Here is a 22,980-nt window from a genome sequence, read left to right as displayed (position 1 = left end):
TTACTTTATTAAGGAAAAAAGCATGCTATATTTCCCAAAACTCTCATGACCCCAATGTTGACAAGTTGTCACCTGACATTAGTGTGTTAACATATCCAATCAAGCGATCATATAAATCCAACTTGTTTTTGTTTTTCACAAGATCCTATCACCGAAGACATCGAAGTTAAGAAATGAGAGTTTCTTAAACCACCACTATTTCCAATGTAAATGTAAGCCAAAGTTCATCTTGTGAGGCTGTAATCCCTCGCTATAGAGCGTCTACACCCACACAGAACCAGAGGATCACGGCCTGCAGGAGGCCGCCGTCACGCTGATCTGTGCTGTGACAGGCTGCTTGAGGCGAGGTCACCTTGTCTCCATCTATTCCGGTCCGGTCCTCGCCGATCTGCTCGCTCCGGTCAATGCAATGACTGCCAGTCGTCTTGATGACCAAATGTCCTCACCAGCATCAAGAGATGCAGGACACCATCAGACTATCCAGACTAAAATTGATACTTTCACCTGGACCTCGCTCAACCTTGTTGTTGCCAAAAGGTGGGCTCAGCGGCTGCACCTGCTCTGTCTCGTGGCTTACGCCGTCTTCCTGACACTTTTTAAAGAGCTAAATCTAATTTGGCCGAGATGTGTTGTTGTGTGTGAGAAGTCTGGCCCTCATCAAACAAAACAGAACACCATGCTTTCCTCTTAACACGGATCATTAGTTGACCTTTGGTATCCCTTCACTGTCCTAATCCTCTGGTGAATGTGTTGTACTTACAGCAGCCCAACTGAAAGGACTACTTTCAGGTCAGTTAAGTGGTCTCATTCAATATATAACGAGGAGATTTATTTATATTATATTCCAAACTATGAAGACCAGTTGTTCACATATTCAAAGTGTATCTCTTTTTAATGGTCTTCATATTTATAATTTCTGTGGGAAAAACTGTAAACCGCATCAAGTCTCCATCACTTTCTTCTGTCTGAACATAGAAAGTTATACTTGAAATAATGCATATATCTTATCTTCTGTTTCTATTACTTATTTGTGGTTATTTTTTTGAGTGTGTCCTTGCAAAACATTTCTGGCGGGGCATGATGGCACACAGTGTGTTTGTGTCTATGTAGGTATTGTTTTGCTCTAATATGCCAAAATGAGGCCCACCTGCCTCTCTGTTGTGGGGTTAAGGGTCAACCCTCATTGTAAAGGGTTCAAGATGCAATATGTTATCTATCCATACATCAAAATAATCACGTAGTTGGAAAACCTCGCCCTTTGATCCTTTCTGTACCAAGAGCGAACCACTACTGCTACGACACAGCTCATGACAGACGGGTGACTGGTGAGCCGACCGCTAGCAGCTAACGGTGCTAGCAGCAACAGAAAGCTATTGGTTTCTCTTCACACCATGGATATTAAAAACAAAAAAAGCACCAGCATCCTGTTTACGATAATGATGTATGTATGCATAAACACATATACTCTATATATACTGTATTTCTTGTACAAATGGTTTAGATGTTTTCTAAAAGGCAGAGCCATTGGCTATTTTTAGTTTATTTGTCTGGAAAAATATATATATATATATATATAAATAAATATTTTTTTTAGGTCAGTTACTCTAGCCCGTGGCTAAGGTCTTCTGGGGGGAAATGTGTGTGGGAATCAGAGGATACAACACCATCCTTACAGGAGATGGCAGACAGTAACAAATTATTAATTTCCTTAGCCGTGCGTGACACTGTTACATCGCAGTTAATATAATTTGAGCTAAAACTGATGAAGGGATTATCTCTGATTATGCAGATTTATATGGTGATTTGAGTTGGGGAATACTCACTATCTTAAAAGAGCCTGTCCAGTGAACACTGGCCTCACTAACACTGTTCATTTCAGTTTTGAGGTTCACTTTGGATATCCGATCAGAGCTGAAAAGGATCCGGACCGCCTACTGAGCGTTGCTGGCAGCCCATTTATCTCTCCACGTTCCCTGAAGTCTGGTAGCCTGAATCTCATGATTGTACATGTACCTGTGGGGATACGGGACAGGGTCACAAGGGGGAGCCACAGTAATTCAGGAGGTAGCTGGTGGGACTCTTGTTCTCTCTTCTGTGGTCTAATCAGATTGATGCAGGGCAGCTGGGAGGAGTGCACTCATCGCTGGCAGCTGCTGCAAGTCTTCAGGGAGCAGTTAAAGAGGGACATCTTTCAGAGGATCGGCGCCGAGGGATTGCCGAGTACAGCCTTCCAGACACGCGTTTTCCTGGGTCCGGAGACCGCAGTGGCTTCCATTCCTACGTCACGAGGGAGACACGGGACGCCGCCGACGACGGCGGTGCATTGCCGGAAGGCCTGAGTATTTGAGTTGTTTTCGAGAGACATTCAGTTCTACGTTCGGTGCAGAGGATTGCCGGAAGGCCAGAGTATTTCAGTTGTCGTTTGGAAAGAGAGACAATAAATACGCATTTTGTGTTTATACTTTACCTGGTTCCGGCGTTTGCTTTTGGATCCCTCTCACGAGCCGTGACAGAATCCCTCGGCCAGACAACATGGATCCAGCAAACCCGGCATCCGTGCAGGAGGCTCTCAGCGCCCAGGGAGCGATGGTGGGGAGGCACGAGCAGATGCTGGTGCTGATGATGGAGTCCTTGGAGAGGCTGAATCGACGGATGGACCGGCCAGGGACGTCGGGGGCTGCGGCATCGGGAGGTCCGGATCTTCCAGGGAGAGAGGAGGACCAGGGTCCGACCAACGCCGCCAACGACCGGGAGCCGCGGGTTCCGCTGCCAGAACCGTATGCAGGGGAAGCCGAGGGGTGCGGCCGCTTCTTACTGAACTGCGAGCTCGTGTTCGACCTGCAGCCCCGGAGTTATACCACCGACAGAGCCAAGATAGCCTTTTGTATAAATTTGCTTCGGGGAAGGGCGGCCCAGTGGGCGACCGCGTTGTGGGGGGGTCAGTCCTCGGCGTTGAGCTCTTTCGCGGGTTTTTCTGAGGAACTGCGACGTGTGTTCGACCACCCGGTGCGGGGGCAGGATGCTTTGAATAGGCTGCTGTCGCTGCGGCAGGGGTCTGGATCAGTGGCGGACTTTGCTATCTCGTTCCGGATCCTTGCCGCCGAGAGCGGTGCCAACGAACACACGCTAAGGACCATTTTTGCGCGGAACCTGTCGGAGACCCTGAAGGACGAGCTGCTCTCTCGCGACGCCACCACCACTTTGGAGCAGCTTATTTCGTTGGCGATTACGATGGATAATCGCATTCAGGAACGTGAACGCGAGCGGGGGAGGCGGCCGTCGCGTCCGCAGTTCACGGGGGGGGAGGTTTCGAGCCCGGTTGGGTCGGGGGGGGAGTTTTCGGGAGGCGCGGGCGAGCCGATGCAGTTGGGGCGGGCTCGGTTGACTCCGTCCGAACGCGAACGGCGGTTTAGTCGTCGACTGTGTTTGTATTGCGGACGCGCGGGACATTATGCTAGGAACTGTCCGGAGTCCCCCAAACGGGGCTCCTCACCAGGCGGAGAGGACCTCCTGGTGAGTAACGCGGCGTCCTCTACTATCCCATCCCGTATTTCCATTCCGGCCATTCTACTGTTTCATTCCCATAATCACTCGACCACCGCCCTCGTGGACTCCGGTTCTGATGCTAATTTTATGGACGAGGGGCTAGCCGCCCGGTTGCGAGTACCGTTAGAGACGCTCGAGGGCGCCAGGGCAGTTAACGCGCTAGATGGTCGACTGATCAGCCGGGTCACGCATCGCACAGGCCCCCTCACGCTCCGTATATCGGGAAACCATTCAGAAACCATTCAGTTGCTAATTATTCCGTCTCCGGCGAGTCCGATCGTGCTGGGTCTCCCGTGGTTAAAGCTTCATAACCCCATGGTGGATTGGACAACTATGGCCATCGCGGGCTGGAGCGTGGGGTGTCATGCCCGGTGTCTGCGGGCTGCGAGGGGAACACCAGCGACGCCAGTGGTACCATCACTCCCTCCAGACTTATCCACGGTTCCATCAGTCTACCATGACCTTGCGCAGGTTTTTAGTAAGGACAAGGCTTGTACTCTGCCACCGCACCGACCTTTCGATTGTGCGATAGACTTGCTCCCGGGGGCTCCGCTGCCCACTAGCCGTCTTTTCAACATCTCCCGCCCGGAACGGTTAGCAATGGAAAAATACGTTCGGGAGTGCCTGGACGCGGGTCTCATCCGTCCTTCGTCCGCCCCGTTAGGCGCGGGGTTCTTTTTCGTTGAGAAAAAGGACCACTCACTGCGTCCGTGCATTGACTATCGGGGCTTGAATCAAATCACGATAAAGAATAAGACTCCATTGCCGTTAATCGACCCGTCATTCGAACCTCTCTCTCAGGCGCAGTTTTTTACCAAGCTGGATCTCCGAAACGCCTATCATTTGGTTCGTATCCGCGAAGGTGATGAATGGAAGACGGCCTTTAACACGCCCATGGGGCAATTCGAGTATCGGGTCATGCCGTTTGGGTTGACAAATGCCCCGGCCGTCTTCCAGTCATTAATGAATAATCTGTTTCGGGATATCACCAGTAGCTTCGCTTTCATTTATCTGGACGATATCCTGATTTTCTCCCGGTCCCTCACCGAGCACCAGCAACAGGTGCGACTGGTGCTGCGGCGACTTTTGGAAAACAGGCTATACGTTAAACCCGAGAAGTGCGAATTTCACGTGGCGTCGGTTCGTTTCCTCGGGTTCGTGATTGCGCGGGGGCAGGTGGAACCGGATCCTGATAAGATTCGAGCGGTAGCAGACTGGCCGATCCCGGGCACGCGGAAGGACTTGCAGCGGTTCCTGGGGTTCGCAAATTTTTATCGCCGGTTTGTGAGGGACTTCAGTAGAGTGGCCGCACCTCTCACCGCGCTAACATCCACCAAGGCATCCTTCTGCTGGACGCCAGAAGCACAGGGGGCGTTTAGTAAATTGAGGTCTCTCTTCACCAGCGCCCCTATTCTTAGGCACCCTGATTCCGCTCGGCAGTTTGTGGTGGAAGTGGATGCGTCGGAAGCAGGGGTCGGGGCCGTTTTGTCTCAGCGAGATCCGTCAACGCAGAAGTTACATCCATGTGCTTTCTTCTCCAAACGGTTGAGTCCGGCGGAGAAGAATTATGACGTCGGGAATCGGGAGCTGCTGGCAGTGGTCCTCGCGCTACAGGAATGGCGGCATTGGTTGGAGGGTAGCCTGCAGCCCTTCTGGATTTGGACGGATCACAAGAATCTGGCGTACATCCAGGCAGCTCGGAGGCTGAATTCCCGACAAGCACGGTGGGCCTTGTTCCTCAGCCGTTTCCAGTTTACGTTGTCCTATCGCCCGGGAAGCAAGAACGGCAAGCCGGACGCCCTTTCCAGGATCTTCCCGCCGCCGGCATCACCGGATTCCACGCCCATACTTCCGTCCGAGTGTATTGTAGGTGCGGCAACTTGGGAGATCGAGTCGGTGGTGCAGGAGGCGCAGCGGGGGGAGTCGGTGCCAGAGGGGGGACCAGCGGACCGCCTGTTCGTGCCACGGACGGTCAGATCGCAGGTACTTCAGTGGGGCCATTCATCGAAGCTGACGTGTCATCCGGGGGCGAGACGGACGGCTCTCTTCATTCGTCAGCGGTTTTGGTGGCCGGGACTGGATCGAGACACGAGGGCGTTTGTGGCGGCGTGCCCCGAATGTGCCAGAGGTAAGGCCTCGCATCAGGCCTCGGCGGGCCTGCTGCAACCATTGCCTGTCCCGGGCAGGCCGTGGTCCCACATCGGGGTGGACTTTGTTACGGGCTTGCCTCCATCCGACGGGAACACAACCATTCTGACCATAGTGGACCGTTTTTCCAAAGCGGTTCATTATGTTCCCCTCACCAAACTGCCTTCTGCGTTGGAGACCGCCGAGCTGTTGGTCTTGCATGTGTTCCGGATTCACGGGATCCCTATGGACATTGTATCCGACAGAGGACCGCAGTTCGCGTCTAAGGTATGGGGTGCGTTTTGCAGGGCTGTGGGGGCAAGGGCCAGTTTATCTTCAGGGTATCATCCACAGTCCAACGGACAGACTGAGCGGGCAAATCAAGACCTGGGGTCGGCGTTGCGGTGCATCACGGCGCGGCATCCGGTGTCATGGAGCAAGTTCCTGCCGTGGGTGGAGTATGCCCACAATTCCCTGTCACGTTCTGCTACGGGCATGTCGCCATTTATGGTCTGTTTCGGTTTTCAGCCCCCGTTGTTTCAGATCCAGGAGGCAGCAGTGGCAGTCCCGTCCGTCGATGACCATCTCCGGCGGATTCAGGAGGTGTGGGACTCGGCGCGGGCAGCTATCACCCGGTCGGGGGAGATCAACAAGAAGATGGCTGACCGACATCGAGTCCCCGCTCCGGCGTACAGGGTAGGACAGCAGGTGTGGTTGTCCGCGAAGGACCTCCCCCTGGCAACGGAGGGCCGCAAGATGAACCCAAGGTACGTCGGACCATACCCTATCGAACGGATCGTCAACCCTTCGGCGGTTCGTCTGACCCTGCCGGCGGCCCTGAAGGTACATCCGACGTTTCACGTCTCGCTGTTGAAACCGGTGGGGGAGAGCGAATTCAGCCCTCCGGCCAATGCTCCCCCGGCTCCCCTGGTCATCGAGGGGCATCCAGCACACAGGGTTTCCCGGATACTGGACGTCCGGCGTCGGGGGCGGGGTTTTCAATATCTGGTGGACTGGGAGGGGTATGGACCGGAGGAACGATCTTGGCGGCCCCGCCGGCAGATTTTTGGCTCCACATTATTCCGGGAGTTCTATCGGGACAATCCGGGTAAGCCCGGGCGGCCGCCAGGAGGCGCCCGTTGAGGGGGGGGTACTGTGGGGATACGGGACAGGGTCACAAGGGGGAGCCACAGTAATTCAGGAGGTAGCTGGTGGGACTCTTGTTCTCTCTTCTGTGGTCTAATCAGATTGATGCAGGGCAGCTGGGAGGAGTGCACTCATCGCTGGCAGCTGCTGCAAGTCTTCAGGGAGCAGTTAAAGAGGGACATCTTTCAGAGGATCGGCGCCGAGGGATTGCCGAGTACAGCCTTCCAGACACGCGTTTTCCTGGGTCCGGAGACCGCAGTGGCTTCCATTCCTACGTCACGAGGGAGACACGGGACGCCGCCGACGACGGCGGTGCATTGCCGGAAGGCCTGAGTATTTGAGTTGTTTTCGAGAGACATTCAGTTCTACGTTCGGTGCGGAGGATTGCCGGAAGGCCAGAGTATTTCAGTTGTCGTTTGGAAAGAGAGACAATAAATACGCATTTTGTGTTTATACTTTACCTGGTTCCGGCGTTTGCTTTTGGATCCCTCTCACGAGCCGTGACAGTACCACTTCACATATATCAAACTTTTCTATCGTGAGAACAACAGAAAGGTCCCTATGCATGCGTGGTCGCTTCTGACAGACGAGAGAGTGGTCATGTATTTTTCTTATAGATATTTGCTTACATTGAGATTAGGCGCAAGATTAGATGCAAGATTAGGCGCAATGCACCTAAATCATAGACAATATGGATGGAGATGAGAACTACTGCTGGTTCCCTTGCACACATTTTTCATGTAACCTCTGGTCCCCCACCCCACTTTCTTTTAATTCTGATCCCCCATCCATTGTCTTTTCCCCTGTGAGGCTGAGCCTCCAGATCACTGCTCCCTAGATAAACTTTAAATCTGCATCTATCTCCTTAGACTGTCTGATTAGCACCACGTCATAGAATGGGGTAGTAATCCTGGTCTGGGACCAGGAATAGAGCTCTGGGAGGAGCCAGGACGCTGCAGAGACACTGCAGAGCCACCATGTGCCCCGGTGTAATCCCTTCCGAAATAGCCCGAGGCCAACGAAAGCGGGAAGGACGTGACACCGTGGGAGCAGCTCTAGCCAGAGTCCTTTTACCCCTCGGACACACCACAGCAGGCGGAGAAGGAGAGGGATTCGGATATACAAACACTTGTTGGACTGTCGGAGCTTCGAGCAGGATGAACTTTGCTGCCCAGTTTTTCTACTCAAGCTACTTGAGCGAGCGACTTGAGCGTTTGTACTCACCCAGGCCTGCACTAAAAAGGAGCGAGGAGAATGACCCCTTCTGGCAGAGGTGGGAAATGACAACACGTAGCCTGCTGGATCCTCCTGACCCTTCCCCATACCAACTCAGTTCCATAGGAACAGATCTACCCTCTGCCTGTAGCTCGGAGACCGCCTCAGTGCGTTTTTCTTCAGTTCCTTCCATTCCTCCTCCTTACCTAGTTAGTTCTCAGCATACCCTAACAGAGACACCCTCAGATCTCCAATGTCTTCCTCTTCCACCTCCTCCTCACCTTAATCCCGAGAGGAAATCAACACAGTCGCCCACCTGTCTTCCAAATCTATATTTGGCTGCTGCAAACCCCAAATCAAGGTTTAACGATCTCCCCATGGACAATATTTCTCTTCAGAGGGTTCCCTGCAAACCATCTCCTGTTGAATCCAGGTCTCAAGCAGAAATGTCCTCCTTTTTTTCCATTTCCCCATATTCGGTTCCCTCCTCCTCCTCCTCCTTCTCCTTCTCCTCCTCCTCCTCCTCTTCAGCTCCTGCTTCTTTTAAAGGAGTGCAACTCCCAACCTTCCAAGCCCTCATTGACTTGCTCCTTCGCTTGGTCCTCTACCTTTTTCTCCTCTTTGTCAACAGGTAATTGTCAGAGATTTTGAGGAATTTGTGCAATATATAAATAGTATCACATCTTGGAGCTGCAGGGGAATCACCATTATTTTAAAATGTAATACATCAGTAATGATTTTGTCTTCATTCATGAAAAACAAAGTACATCTTTCAAGTACTTTGGTGTGTGGATCGAAAACATCTGATGCTGTTTGTGGTACATCAATAGGCAAAAACAAACCAGACAAAGACTGCAGAAGTCAGGCAGAAAGATGCAGAACTACACTTTCAACACCAACAATCAGGGTCATGTTGTGCTGGGAGACATTTTCTCCCTCAAGTTAACATTGTTCCGGTCTGAAAAGGAAACGGTTAGGGCTTTCAGTCATTAAAGGCACATTAACGAGCTGAGATGGTGCAATGATGAAAGCCCGGTGGAGTCACTTTTTGCTTCAACTCCACTTTTCCTCATTTTGGGTATTTAAATAGATTAGAAGAGCCTATTTCTCTGACTCTATCTTTGTTAGAGGCTCTTTGAGGTTTGATGCTGGCTTCCATGTTTCTCTTTCGCTCCTTTGATGTTCTTTGCTTTTGAACCAAAGCATAATCACAGGTGCAGGCTCCTACTTTTCTAATCCCAGCCTTGTTAAAAGCAGACTGTGTGCATGGGAAAGGGCCTGAAAGGGTGAGACAGGAAGTGCTGAGGGCAGTGATGGACCCGGCGACCAGGGGAAAGGTTACCATATTGTTCATGGCAGATCATTGGGCTATAAATAGACTAGGATGTTTTCTTCTTTCCTAAGACTGTGGCCGATGGTTACTAGGAGAACTCCTCCACCTGGTGGTCTACTGGTATTGAAACACCATAAAGCCAAAAGCACTAAATCACTACACCACTGGATTATTTTAGGTTTGACTCTTTCTCAGTTACTCAGCAAAGCGTGCATCTGAAAATGACTGCCGCTGCTCCAGTGCACAACCCCATTCTAAGTTAACCATTTGTGATCTGCTTTAGTGGCTAAGTGACCGGGTTAATCTCCAAAGGGTGTAATCCTATCATTCTGTTCATGCTGCGTAAGGGGTCTTGTCAGAGAAACTTCCTCAATTGAGTCTGAGGATGTGCAATGTCATTTTCAGAAACGTATGTAGAAAAAATGATGCTATTTTAGTAAGCGACTTGTGCTCTTTGATTGTATTGAATGGCCATTTAACTGAGTTGTTATAAATCAAACTGTTCTGCCTATGGCCCTAAATTGACACTTTAATCATCTCCTAAAAAGAACTGGATGACCCAATGAATCATAGATTGACTTCTAGCTGTAATCTGTCATAGTGAGTTGAATCTGGGATGACATGAAAGGTGAATCCATTAATCTCAGACTGAGGGATCAAAGAAAACATGTGTGTGTGTGTGTGTGTGTGTGTGTGTGTGTGTGTGTGTGTGTGTGTGTGTGTGTGTGTGTGTGTGTGTGTGTACATTTACGTTGAGTAGCTTCATGCTGGAATCTGTTCGTTTTCTAAAGTTAATCAGGTTTGAAAAATGTCCCTCCAAGCCCAAACGTTCATATGACAGGAAGCTCAGACAATGATATCTGAATCCCATTGTCCGATGTGAATTAGCAGAATCAAGGTGTGTGGGTAGGAAAGTAAGCAGCTCGAACAATGGATACCGATGACAGCAAGCGTTTCACAGATGTTTTTGGCTGGCTTTCTTCTAGGATTTCAAGCAATTGTAATTTTGTTTTGAATGACATGATATACCGTACAGTGAGTGTGTTCTCTATTTTTAGGTGGGTACTTTCTACTGAATAAAGCAGAAATGTATTCATTTTATACAAAGCAAGTACTCAACATCGCCCATCCCTGTCCACCAAAATGTGGTTCAAAATCCAATTGGTTTCTGACAGATAAATACATTTGAAAGCATAAGTTGATGTGACATCTCGCTGCCCTGAGAGCAAGCTGCTGAACACCAACTGCTTAAATTGAAGTTTGCAAATTGTTTGTCATCTGGCTTGGATTTCCGACACCATGAATTGTGCAAAATGGATTTAGAATCTCAGCTTCTTGTGCACAAAGGGACCCGAGGCCTTAGCTAGCAGCAAAAGACTAATCTGACAATCACTTGAAGGTACGTTTCAGTTTCCCTAACGCCTGTCTGTGGTCTCCTCCCCCAGAGATGAGCTGCGTCTGGGCCCTGGTCAGCCCGGCGGCCCTCCCAAATGCGGCCTCGTCAGCAACGGCACCGCGTGCAGCAGGTCCACCCTCATTGAACCTGAGCGACTCAAGGACTTTGGTGAGGAGGAGCTTGTCAACGGGAATGTAAGGGTCCGTGGCACCAAGGCGTTTGGGGATGCCAAGCTCAAGCTCATGGAGCCCCCCAAAATCAGACGTCTCAGCGAGTTCCGGATCGTCCCCAGGCCTATCATCGAGTTCCTCCGCTTCGAGGACATCAGCGCAGCGTCCTTCAGGATCCAGACGGTGATACAGAAGACGCCCTGCACGGTACGGCACACGAGGCGTCACCGTACCGTTTTATAGAAACAATCTAAAGTTGATGAAGTGTGGACACATCGGGCAATGAAATAATGAGCTAAATTAGAGTACAGTTATCCTTCTTCTAGGGAATATAGAATGGTTTAGATATAAATGCTTTGATATACACTAAGTGCAGGAACCGTTCTTTGACCTACGGCACAGTTCATTCTTATGAATGCTGCTTCTCTCTTTTTTCTGTTTCGAGCAGTACTCCAGACTGTCCAAACAGTACGGGATGGAGATCTACCTGAAGAAGGAGCACCTGCACTACACCGGCTCTGTGAAGGAGAGAGGAGTTCTGTACCTCCTCACCTCCCTGTCACAGGTGAGACAAGAGAGAGAGAGAGAAAGAGAGAGAGGGGATGATCCCTTCCTGTCCTCCAGGTCACAAGCTAATGGCATCAACTCTCTGTGTGTTCGTGCAGACTCATCTGTGAACTGACCACCACTGACACGTTAGTTGCCAAAAATAGTCAGAGGGAAGCTTTAACGGACACAGGCTTTGGAACGTGTACCTTTTGTACATTATTATCAGTATATATACTGTGTTTCTGTGAGCGAGGGACACAAGAGTGAGAAAAAATAATCATCTTGATTATATGAATGGACTTGCAGCTGAACTTGCTTTGGATTTTCAATTAGTTTTAAATTCTTAGCTTTAAGCTTATTTTAGTTTCTGGGGAGGACAAGTGATGACGGATTGAGCACACAGGTGTAAAAATGACTTCATCCTCGTCAGTAAAGCCGAACACAGATCTTCTTTGTGACGGGAAGCATTATCCCTTATGCGAAATCTTACATCAGTTTGTAAAATGTATTGTCAGCTCAGCTCAGCATAAAGACTGGAAATGAAGACCACAGCTGTCTGAGGGTGATAAGTCTCACAAATGAATGAATGAATGCTCACTTTGAAAAATTGTTCTAAAAGCGTAAAAGACAACAACGCGCCAAAAAGGAGTCTCGTATACAACCCCCTGTAAACAGTAAACTGTTCAGTGCACACTGTGGAGGATTCTTCGTTGACTTCCAACAAATCGACAGGTGTTTTCTGTGTGTATGTCGTCGTCCTGTCCAGGCGCAGCAGAGGAAGGGCGTGATTGTGGCCAGTGACTGTAACTTCTCCATGGCTGTGTCCCACCACGCCGTGGAGCTGAAGATCCCGGTGTTCGTCATCATGCCGTCATGCTGCTCCTCGCCTCGCCTCAGGATCTACAGGGACTACGGCGCTATGGTCATCTCCTACGGCAGCACGAGCCGCGACTCGCAGAACCACGCCTGCCATCTGGCCACGGAGAACGGATACCTCTACCTGGAAGAGTCAGTGCAGGGCTCACTTTTACCCAGAGGTCACAACCCCTCGGGCCGTCACGTCGCTAAGGTTTACTTGTAGTTTGCCGTTTTTGACGGACAGCTAGTTTGACTCGCCAGAGCATCACCACTCTTACACATCAAAGCCTGTCTAAGTCTGGTAAAAATATGTGACAAAGGCTATAAGCAATATTGGGCACTAACCATAGTCCATAAGACTGTTAAGAAAAGAGGTTTCTGTTCCTCCTCCATGTGGGTTTTGCCAGTGCCGATGCCCCTCATGGAGACCAGCAGGTAAACAACCTCCAATGGCAAAATTCTCTCTGGAGCCAGTGTTTTATTCTTGGCTAGTGTAGAAACATGGGGGCCATGTGCTCTAAGTGGGCCGGCTGCAGATATGTAGATAAAAACTTTCCAAGGCAACTATAACCAGAAGGATTGTTGTGTCCAGGTGATAATACTCTTAAGTAAACCTTCTTGTTAGTATTATATTAACACACACAAATCTTTCTCTCTATCTCTCTTTCCTATTGTCTAGAGATGAAAGCGCACCGTACTTGGCAGGTCTGGGCACCGTGGGCATGGAGATCTTTGACCAGGTGTCCAAGCTGGATGCAGTGGTTGTTCCCGCTGCTGGACAGTACGGTCTGCTGGCCGGCACAGCTGCAGCCATCAAGCACCTCAACTCAAAAATTCTTGTCATAGTAAGTAGATGGGCTGAAGTTACACATTAACACCTGTACATCACTGGCTACAGTTTGGTGCCTGCAATGCAAATGATGAGCAGCCTCGATCCCACACCTCGGGTGTTGTGCTGTTGTCAAAATTAGGTCACATTTCCTGTAAACTTTTACTTTTTATTGCAAAGATGAGACTCCTCCAACATTTCCCTGGTGTTGTTTTTTCATTTTTCATTCAGCATGGATTTCCTTAATAAGATAGATGTATTTGAAGTGTGCTCACAGCTGAGACTGGTGAATTCAACACGAGATAACCGCTATCATGGTGTTCCACTTGCATCCCTCTTCCATCATAAAAAATTGAATTGTGTTGATGAAAAGAAGATTAACCTTAATATTTTATGGGATTTGAGAATAATAACCTCACCAGGCCTTGATTGGTCTGCTCCAACCCTTCAATCCTCACCAAAACATCTCAATGCTGCTTGGTGGATTAATAGAGACATGTCTGTCCCCCCTCAGCTTGAAATGTAATCATTTAGTGGTCATTTAACTTGTAGCACCACCTTGAGGTCAAAATGTTTTCTTTAAAATAGCCTTTGGCTTATGACCAAATACCCGTAAAAATAAAGCAATCTGTAAATGTTCGCTTTCCTAATAGCAAATACTAGCATGCCAACATGCATCGTCATGCTCATGTTAGCATGTAGCTCAAAGCACTGTTGTGTTGCTCAGCCTCACAGAGCCACTAGCGCGGTTATCAATGTTTATCGATGTGGTGGTAATATGGTGAAATATGGTAATATGGTGAAACTATACAGGCTTTCTCCCACAGGGAATTGAACCAGAAGGTTTTCCGCTGCTGCAACAATCTCTCAAAGCTGACGGTCCCATCAAAGACATGAACACCAACCCAAATAGGAAACTGTATGGAGGTAAACACCGTTCACACTGTCTTGATTGCTTCAGATTGCAGGCGTGTGGCACAGAGGTGTCTGGTGAATGCTGAATGCACTTTGTCCTCATCTTCACGTGTCTCTTCTCAGATCTTATGGCGCGTTCGTTGGGTGTCAACACCTTCCAGCTGGCTAAGAAGCTGGTCGATAAAGTCGTCTCTGTCAGGTAGCTCATCTCCATAGCACTCGTGTGAAAAATATACCACCTGTTGAAATTCTTATTATGGTTAGTAGTAATTAAATTATGCCTGTTTGGAAAATCAAAAAACCCAATTCTAAAAAGTAACAATGTGTAAATCCTGTCTGCATTTTACTACTACATTTTAAGGTTTGTCCGTACCTTTCTATATTTGCTATTTAATTTGCCTCACAGCGAGGAGGACGCGCTGGTGGCCATGCTGCGGTTTCAGGAGTTTGAGCGCTCCACGGTGGACACCGAGGGAGCAATGGGCCTGGCCGCCATCTTGGCCGGACAACTTCCGGAGCTGAAAGGCAAAAAGTGGGTCAGACTGTTGAATATCGTTGAACCTCAATGAGCTGCATTCACTCATTGCTTTTAACATCTTTTAACTGAATCGGTTCATGTTTTCACTTCTGTTTGGAGGCCTAGTTTTGTTTTGTTTTTTCAATCATTTTTTTATTCAATGCTACGTGTGAGGGCCAAAGCATTTTCCTCCATGCATAAGAAGCTGACATTTTAGTAATACAGCATCGTGAGCAGAGCTAATCTGTTGGCTGCAGATGTAACAAGAAGCTGTGTGTGTCTGTGCGTGTGTGTCTGTAGGGTCGCCGTAGTGGTGAGCAGCGCTAACATGGAACTGGAGCTGGTGAGGCAGTGTGTGGACCGAGCCCTCGTGCTGGATGACCGGGTCAGTAAATTCTCTGTGCAGCTGGGGGAGTGGCCAGGAGACATGGCTAAGCTGCTGGACGTCCTGTCCAGAGAGGACGTCAGGTACGGAGACAAGATCTTTTACCCTGTCGTCCCAGGCAGAGGGCTGACCTTCTTTGCATTAAGTGTCCTTTTCCTCCTAGGTTGTTGGACGTCTGCCACCGGAGACAATGTGAGAAGTCAGACCTCTTCAAGGCGAAGGTAGGCAACTCGTCCTGAAACTATATGTCGTAATGCTTCATAGATGAGTTATAATCAGACTGGTTGGATCAGTTTCTGGAAAAGAGCTGCAGATGTAAGGACCAGCACTCATTTATCAGAAGAGTATTTACAACTTCATATGTTGTGGTTTGAAACCCAATATAGTATTTAATTACAAATATAAAATCAACCACAATCACTAAATGCAATGTTCACCATTAATAAAGACAGTTACAGCTCATAAAACCTTTCCAAGGGGGGCCATGTTATAGTGTTGTGAACAATTTAGCCTATGCTGTGTTGGCCAAACTTCTTATTTCTTATCTTATTTTCCTTTGAAAACAAACGAAAAAAGCTGCTGCCGGACTATGGGTGACTCCATGATTTATGAATCTCCTCCAACCAATTTAGTTTCTCCTGATAAAGAGAAGTGCCTTGTTAGTTAAACTGCCTGCGAGAAGAAGCGGCCTCGTTGTCTCCTCGGTTCAATGTTACACCCTGTTAGTTGGCCATCCGTGTCAAAAAGTGAAAGGTGTCGCATTATTAACTACTCGCTGCCCAAACACCACGGTTTGTGATGTCAGAGGCCTAATTGTGTGTGTGTGTGTGTGTGTGTGTGTGTTAACAGGTGGAGTGTGTAGTGGAAACCAGGGATAAGAACCAGAGCATCCAGCTGCGCAAAGCGCTGAGTGAGCGCTACCCGTCTATAAGTTGGCTGGAGCGGTGATCACCACAGCAACCAACATGAATGCAAACATTTACACTAGACACCCCCCCCCCCCCGCCCCCACCCAAGAAGAAGGGGAGACAAGACATCCTGTAACATGCACTACTACCATATGTGAACTCTGTTAGAGGCCTCTCGGTAAGACAACGGCTGTTGAGCAAACCTAAGTGTAAACAGAAGAGCCTTGAGATTATGTAGCAAATGCTAGTGATAGTGCTTCTTACACTACTTACGCTGCTATTGCTCTTTAATCACCGTGTCGTTACGGTAAAGTGGTGAGGCTTCGTTCAGAAGATGAGTATGCTTCATGTGTTTTAATTGCAGAGCAGGATTTGTCCGCTGTAGATGCAGGCTCACTCCTCCCGTAAACCAACAGCGTAAAAGATATATATTTTTCAATCCATATTGTTTTTCAACTGTTGTATATATTTCTGTATTTATACTGTCCAAGATGGTAGAGTCCAATCCAAATAGCTGTTCTCCAAATAAAAATGGTCATTCTACATCTTGTCGGGGTGGTTTTCTGATGTTTTGGAGGGAAGAAAAACAAATGGTTGGTGAAATCTATTAAGGGTGAAAGTGAGGCGGTGTGTGAAATGAAGTTGTCTCTACGCTTCCTGTCCCTGATTAAAGGGGTGGAGACTAGGCTTTTTAAGACAAACTAATGCTCTTAAGTTCTTGAGCAAAGGACATCATGACCGCAAGCCACTGGTTCAGCCTCGTCTGGACTACGACACACTGGTGACTCCATAAGTCCGCACTAAGTCCAGTATTGATGGGGGAGTCCTGGGTCCACAGGTCCTCTGTGGGACGGCGCAGCCGGACAAAGCCTCTGTGGCGCTCAGTGGGGAGATCAAATCTGTGAATAGACAACACACTGGACAACTCGCTCCCATCTCATCGAACACTGACACTCTAAATATCCCCCAGGGTTTAGCATTAGACGTTGCAGGGACTGCATGGGAGTTTCTACTTGTTACAGGTATGGTGTCTTTTTAAAATAAACTTCCATCTTCACAGGAAGTTAGCATCAGGCATCAAAATCACTTGAAAAAGGTTAAAACGGCCTGAGACTCAAGTGACAACCGACTGACTATCAGCTCACATGACTAGCAGGTGACAAACGAGTCACGTGACCAGTCATTCTGTCCTTCAGTCGATCTGACCATAAAGGTTTGGACTTGGTGGGCCTTGTACACAGAAGACAGTGATAGACGGCTTTATGGGACACAACACGTGTTGATGTTCTTAGACACTATGAGCCCTCAACAGGTCTGTAGTGATAAAGCTTGTAGCCTCTTTACAGAGTGAATTAGGCAGATTATTCAAAAGAATCACAAGTCTGTAGTCTCACATTGAGCCTTCAAGTCTGCGGATGTGAAGGTTATAAGGTCGAAAAAGGGTTGTTCCACATTGTATTTATATTGTGATTTAGCTCTCTCCCTGACGTGTCTTGTACTGCTCCGCCCTCAGGTGGTGGAGGTCTGCTATGACGACCTGTAAAATTTATATTTTTATATACAGTTTGATTGAGACCAATGTTACTAATGAACTTCAGGAGGATTTCAGGAGTCTATGAGTTATGTCATAACCCTGGTTATGGAAGTCCTTTCGAAATACTGTCTGATGGTAAGTGCTTGGTATGTTGGTAATACAAAATCCACTAAGATCTCAAATATGTCAAATCTGTGTGATGCTAATTTTTTGGACTCAAATCTGATCCGATGACGGTAGAGATTGATGGGCTTTATTCAGCTTTGAGAAGAGCACGTGTTAGTGGTGAAGGGGAAGGATGAAGAGGAAGACGAAGCATCATACATTGTTGAAGGAATTTGTTGGTTCTTCATCATGTGGAAGTCTGTGAAGTCGACTTGGGTCTGCAGAAAACCACAAAGGATGTGTCTGCTATGAATATATATACCATATATCTCCATTCAAGTATTTACATTCAGAAGAGAACCAGAGCTTCAAACAGCTCACACCTCAGGTATTATTCCAAGATCTTCCATCACACGCTCTCCGGGGGCGGTTCCATCATTTTACGCACGCGGAATAAAGAGTCCCGTAGTACATATTTCGTTTTCTCTTTTTCTTTTCTTCTTTTAGTGTTTATTAAAATTACTTTAAAACGTATTTCAACGTCTTCGTTGATCTCCACACGTGTTGAAAAGTCGTATACCGTCGTGCGTAAAAATGGTTCACTCCACCTGCCGCATATAAACTCCGGCAAAGCTCCTTAAGCCGCCCAGTTAGTTTGTTCTGGTCTCTGACGCACAGCAAAGATGAACCACGGGGACCGTTACACCTCATCCTCCTACCGGAAGATCTTCGGGGATTCTCCAAAGTTCCCCATCTCATCCTCGCGTATGGGGGCCTCTTCTCCTCGGGCCTCCCCGGGGCTCAGGTCCATGGCGGCGTCCCGCCACGGCGCGTCCTCTCTGGGCATGTACCGGCGGGTCGGCCGGTCCGGCTCTTACTCCCCGGTGCCCACCGACTCACTCGACCTGACGCAGACATCCGTGGTCAACAGTGAGTTCAAAGTCGTCAGGACCAACGAGAAGGAGCAGCTGCAGGTGGGTGTTTAGGGCTATACTGCAAATCATTGTAGGGATGGGAAAAAATCAAATGTCACAGTATTGTTCTGAACAAATACCAAGTGATCATCCGTCATGTGGATTTAAGTGACCGCATGGTAAAAAGTCAATTAACAGAACAGCAGAACATTAGTATGGTCAGAAAATCACATCACTTAACAAATAAGACAAAAAGGCAACACATACTGTTGCCATATTAGGATATCCAAAATCCTTCTCCTTCTCATATGGATGTAATATTAATATTCATGGAATCACATTGTGTCCCAGTGATCAGCTTTTAAAAACAACTTGATTTGGTGGAGGAGCTTCAATCACAAGCATTTGTCCCGTCACACAGGGCCTGAACGACCGCTTCGCCATGTTCATCGACAAGGTCCGCCACCTGGAGCAGCAGAACAAGGGGCTGGAGATGGAGCTGGTGACGCTGCGGCAGAGGCAGGGCGAGCCGTCCCGCGTCGCCCACCTCTACCAGCAGGAGCTGAGGGATCTGCGGACTCAGGTGGAGGAGTTGAGCAGGGACAAGAACCGCATCCTGATTGAGAGGAACAACATGGAGGACGAGCTGCAGGTAAGAACATGGTGAGATCATTTGGTTACTTTCCCTTGGATGCCCCTCTCATCTCCTATCCTCTTTTGTGTCATGTCAGAAGCTCAGTGTGAAGTGCGACGAGGAGATGAGGGCACGCGAGGAAGCTGAGCAGACCCTGAGGTCCTTCAGGAAGGACGTGGACGACGCCACGGCCATCCGCCTGGACCTGGAGCGCCGCTTGGAGTCGCTGATGGACGAGATTGCCTTCCTGAGGAAAGTGCACGACGAGGAGATCCAGGAGCTGAGCAGCATGATGGAGGAGCAACACGTCTCCGTTGAGCTGGAGGTCGCCAAGCCAGACCTCACCTCGGCCCTGAAGGAGATCCGCAGCCAGTACGAGTCCATCGCTTCCAAAAACCTGCAGTCGGCCGAGGAGTGGTACAAGAGCAAGTTCGCCAGCCTCAGCGAGCAGGCCACCAGGACCAACGAGGCCATGAGGGCCAGCAGGGAGGAGATCAGCGAATCCAGGAGGCAGCTGCAGTCCAAGACCATCGAGATAGAGAGCCTGAGGGGCGCCAATGAGTCTCTGGAGAGGCAAATCGCAGAGATGGAGGACGCACACGCCGCTGAAACCACAGCCATGCAGGCAAGCAATCCTTTTGATCAGAATTATTGTACCCTAGTCCTTATGAAGTATCCGCAAGGAACGTTCGTTGTGCGTTCACAGTGGTGGTCCCAGTGGACAGAAGTGGTAGTGTTTTCCGAGAACCAGATTTCCGACACCACAACAATTCAGTGGTTGTGGATGGAATTTATTTTCTCTCCAGAAATGGAGCCTCTGATTCTGTCGATAATCCACCAAACAAACAACTGTTTACAACAGCAACCGTGTCTTTGATAGAATGTAGGCTCATGAGCAAATTAAAAAGGAACAACATTTAGTTCCTAAATATAAATAATTTGGGTAAAGTAACTTGTTAATATTTGGTTAACTATATATATATATATGCATTTTTTTTAAAGGGACGTAAGGATTTTTGTATGGGCCTACAGTACTGGAAGAGCTTCAGGGTATTATTTGTCACAAAAGTCCACTTTGATGAGTATCCAGAAGATATTACACATGACAAATATTATACTTACTAGAATTTTAAAATTGTCAAAGTGGAATTTTCTGAAGAACTGTGCGTCGAAAGACATAATTATAAACAACTCTGAATAATAGGATTGAGGGGAAGCTGATTTCGGGGTCAAGTCCCACATGAATGATGTCACACTCGGAGTAAAGCTGTTAGCTAACGGCACACAGCAGGGAGCCGACCTTTATGTGTCAAGGACTGAGCCCAGGAAAGGAATCCACTGTCTACGAATCACTCACACGCTCTTGGAGTATATGACGTTGTTTGGCTTCAAAAGCTGGAGCTAGCATCAAGTTAATCGCCGGCTCCCCAAAAATATGTAGCGTTCATAGCTGTCCCTACAGAAAATAATTTACTGCAATTATGGATATCCCACGGAACCAATTTAATTTAATTCAATTTTAAACTAAACATGTTATTTTCCTAGACCTAACAAAGTAGTTTTGTCTGTTCTGAAAAGGCCGTAAGCAAACTAAAACTTAAAACCCCCCAAAAAGAATGAAGTGAAGAGATTATTCCCAAAAATAAGTTGTGACTTACAATGATACTGGGCTGGATGTAGCGTGTTAATTAGTTAGCTTTAGAGTTTCTGACAGAATTGTGGAATTGGGATTTTATTTGGGGGCACATTGAAATATTTTCTCGAGTCTCTGATTCTGTTGATAATCCACTTAACAACAAAAACAAGCAAACATTAAAAAAGAACAATAATTAGTTTTTCCTAAATATAAATAATTTTGGTAAAGTAACTCTTTGGAAAGAGCCACGGTAACAGTTTTCTCCTGAGGTTTGTCTTTGTGCTAAGCTACGCTAACTGGCAGTAGCTTCACATTTAACCAACAGACTCAAACAAAATCAATCTTTTCACTAATTTGGCAAAATGTCCAGCTTTCCGTGACTATTACTCTGGATAACGCTGTCCCGACTGCCGGTATCGCCGCGCTAACGTAGCGCTGACGCTCTGGTTCCCAATCGGCTAAACGACCTCAGCCATGTCGGTAGGTTTGCGGCGATAGCGAGATTAGCGGTGAGCCACGGGCTCAGGCGGCACCATGTTGAGAGGCAACACAAATAGAACAATTTAGAGTCTGAATCCTCTAATTCAGGTTCAAGGTCTGCATCCCGAACACAAGCCTTTTCTAGGTTGAGGCAGTGGCCTCAGCAAACCTGAGCCAATTGACTCTGCGTTTTTATTAGATTAACCTCTGACATGCTAAATCGTATACAGGAAGGCCTTCGAGAAGCTACAGCTAAGCCCCAAAGGCTGCTGCTTTCCAAAGGGCCATCCAGAGCCAAAGCCTGTATCATAGTGGAATGCTAAGTAAGTGAATGTGTTTAACCGTAATGATAATCCTCCCTCCTCTCCTGGTTTCCTGTATAACAGGACACTATCGGCCACCTGGATTCTGAGCTGAGGAACATGAAGGGTGAGATGGCCCAGCACCTGAGGGAGTACCAGGACCTGCTCAATGTCAAGATGGCGCTGGACATTGAGATCGCAGCCTACAGGTGCTGAGCCGCACCAAAAGATCTCTTTGGCTTTGTAGACGTTGAGTCTGTGTACGGCCGGTCTGACATTTTTTTGCTTTGGTCCCAAACGAGGAAACTGCTGGAGGGGGAGGAGACTCACTTTAACTCGGGGATGTCGTTCGGTGCCGCCGGCTACGGGTACCAGCCAAAGGGCGCGGCCGGCTCCTCTCTGGGAAGCCAGAAGGAGAAAGACGGGGTCAAGAAGGAGAGCTTCAAGGAGAGCAGCGAGGACAAAGATGAGGCCGACATCAACTCCAACAACTGAAGGAAGATAGACTGGGGAATGTAGTCGTGCTGAGTGCGTAGAGCTGAACATCCAGTCGTTTAGGGGTGATAATCAATACGTTGCTTTTCCTGGTGAGTCCGTTTTTAAAAACGAGGAGTATTACAAAAATGTAAATGTTCAACTCTAAACAAAGGAATCTAACATGAACATTTGGACCAAATGCACTGTGCATATCCAGAGGAAATGGATAGCGCTGAAAAAAATTGAGATATTAAATATGCAACAAGAATTTGTAAGTTGCGGTTTCAAGCGTCTATTTTGCTGCTCATTTTTGTTACAAAAAGATTATTAAAAAGAACCGAGACTCAAAGGTTAGCGTAGTTCCACATCTCTGTTGTATCTTTTCATGTTGCACTGTTGAACTACAGTGTGAGTAGAAGTATACTTATTATAGCGCCTCAGACCGTGCGGTGCATTGAGTTTGATTTCATGTCATTGCAAAATGTAGATGTGCTTTGAGTTGCTAACACAACAGATGCATTGTTCGGTGTTGGAAAAGTCTAATTAAAAAGAAATAGCGATCATGGTCTATTCCCATAAAGTAAAAAGCATTAGCTGTGAATATTTAGAAAAGTTGTTTGTCCACCTAGCGGCACTGTCAATGTGTACTACTGAAGAAAATACAATAAAACACTTTCTGTGGTTTCAGTTACAATGAAGAAAATTACATGACATTATGCAAGGCAGCATATGCACAACTGGGGAGGACATTTGTTAAAAAGGAGACGAAATGGAAACAATCCAGTAGAAATAATATTAAAAAAACTAGACCTTATGGCTAAAATGCTTTTGGTTGTTTTAAAGCTGGCATTCTTTTTAATTAATCAATCTAGTTTAAAGTTTCTCTAACTCACACGAGAGGGATGTGAAACGCTCATCAACATCTCAAAAGATGATAAACCTTGAACCTTGAATGTAGTCACAGTTGATAATTTACGTACATTTTGTGTATGCTGGTAAGAAAT

The 22,980-nt window shown here is 47.7% G+C and overlaps 2 protein-coding genes across 3 annotated transcripts; both read left to right on the top strand.

Moving 5' to 3' along the window:
- The first annotated feature begins 7,788 nt into the window (after nucleotides 1-7,788).
- LOC119213879 (L-threonine ammonia-lyase) lies at nucleotides 7,789-16,423 on the top strand. 2 transcript variants are annotated; one of them, XM_037465077.2, is made up of 11 exons: nucleotides 7,789-8,092; nucleotides 10,813-11,140; nucleotides 11,382-11,498; nucleotides 12,249-12,490; nucleotides 13,020-13,185; nucleotides 13,997-14,096; nucleotides 14,208-14,283; nucleotides 14,491-14,616; nucleotides 14,902-15,069; nucleotides 15,150-15,207; nucleotides 15,836-16,423. In XM_037465077.2, the coding sequence occupies exons 1-11, from the start codon at nucleotides 7,797-7,799 to the stop codon at nucleotides 15,932-15,934; spliced, it is 1,776 nt and encodes a 591-aa protein (XP_037320974.2). In that variant the 5' UTR covers nucleotides 7,789-7,796; the 3' UTR covers nucleotides 15,935-16,423. The 2 variants fall into 2 exon arrangements, with proteins under 2 accessions (XP_037320974.2, XP_037320973.2); XM_037465076.2 differs by having other exon boundaries at nucleotides 7,789-8,665.
- A 1,778-nt stretch (nucleotides 16,424-18,201) lies between these two features.
- Nucleotides 18,202-22,929, top strand: inaa (internexin neuronal intermediate filament protein, alpha a). The gene is made up of 5 exons (XM_037465079.2): nucleotides 18,202-18,507; nucleotides 18,869-19,099; nucleotides 19,179-19,706; nucleotides 21,584-21,708; nucleotides 21,802-22,929. The coding sequence occupies exons 1-5, from the start codon at nucleotides 18,217-18,219 to the stop codon at nucleotides 21,992-21,994; spliced, it is 1,368 nt and encodes a 455-aa protein (XP_037320976.1). The 5' UTR covers nucleotides 18,202-18,216; the 3' UTR covers nucleotides 21,995-22,929.
- Nucleotides 22,930-22,980: the final 51 nt, after the last annotated feature.

The sequence above is a fragment of the Pungitius pungitius genome, chromosome 13 (assembly GCF_949316345.1).
Source record: "Pungitius pungitius chromosome 13, fPunPun2.1, whole genome shotgun sequence".
Taxonomy (NCBI): domain Eukaryota; kingdom Metazoa; phylum Chordata; class Actinopteri; order Perciformes; family Gasterosteidae; genus Pungitius; species Pungitius pungitius.
The sequence above is the reverse complement of the archived record's forward strand: the minus strand, read 5'-3'. Positions and strand labels throughout refer to the sequence as shown.

Bases quoted from the DNA above. Each gene is read 5' to 3' on its own strand.
- LOC119213879 (XM_037465076.2), top strand. From the start codon at position 7,797: ATGTGCCCCGGTGTAATCCCTTCCGAAATAGCCCGAGGCCAACGAAAG. The intron at 14,097-14,207 runs GTAAACACCGTT...GTCTCTTCTCAG, and splicing joins AAATAGGAAACTGTATGGAG to ATCTTATGGCGCGTTCGTTG. The intron at 15,208-15,835 runs GTAGGCAACTCG...GTGTGTTAACAG, and splicing joins CAGACCTCTTCAAGGCGAAG to GTGGAGTGTGTAGTGGAAAC.
- inaa (XM_037465079.2), top strand. From the start codon at position 18,217: ATGAACCACGGGGACCGTTACACCTCATCCTCCTACCGGAAGATCTTC. The intron at 19,100-19,178 runs GTAAGAACATGG...GTGTCATGTCAG, and splicing joins ACATGGAGGACGAGCTGCAG to AAGCTCAGTGTGAAGTGCGA. The intron at 21,709-21,801 runs GTGCTGAGCCGC...GTCCCAAACGAG, and splicing joins ATTGAGATCGCAGCCTACAG to GAAACTGCTGGAGGGGGAGG.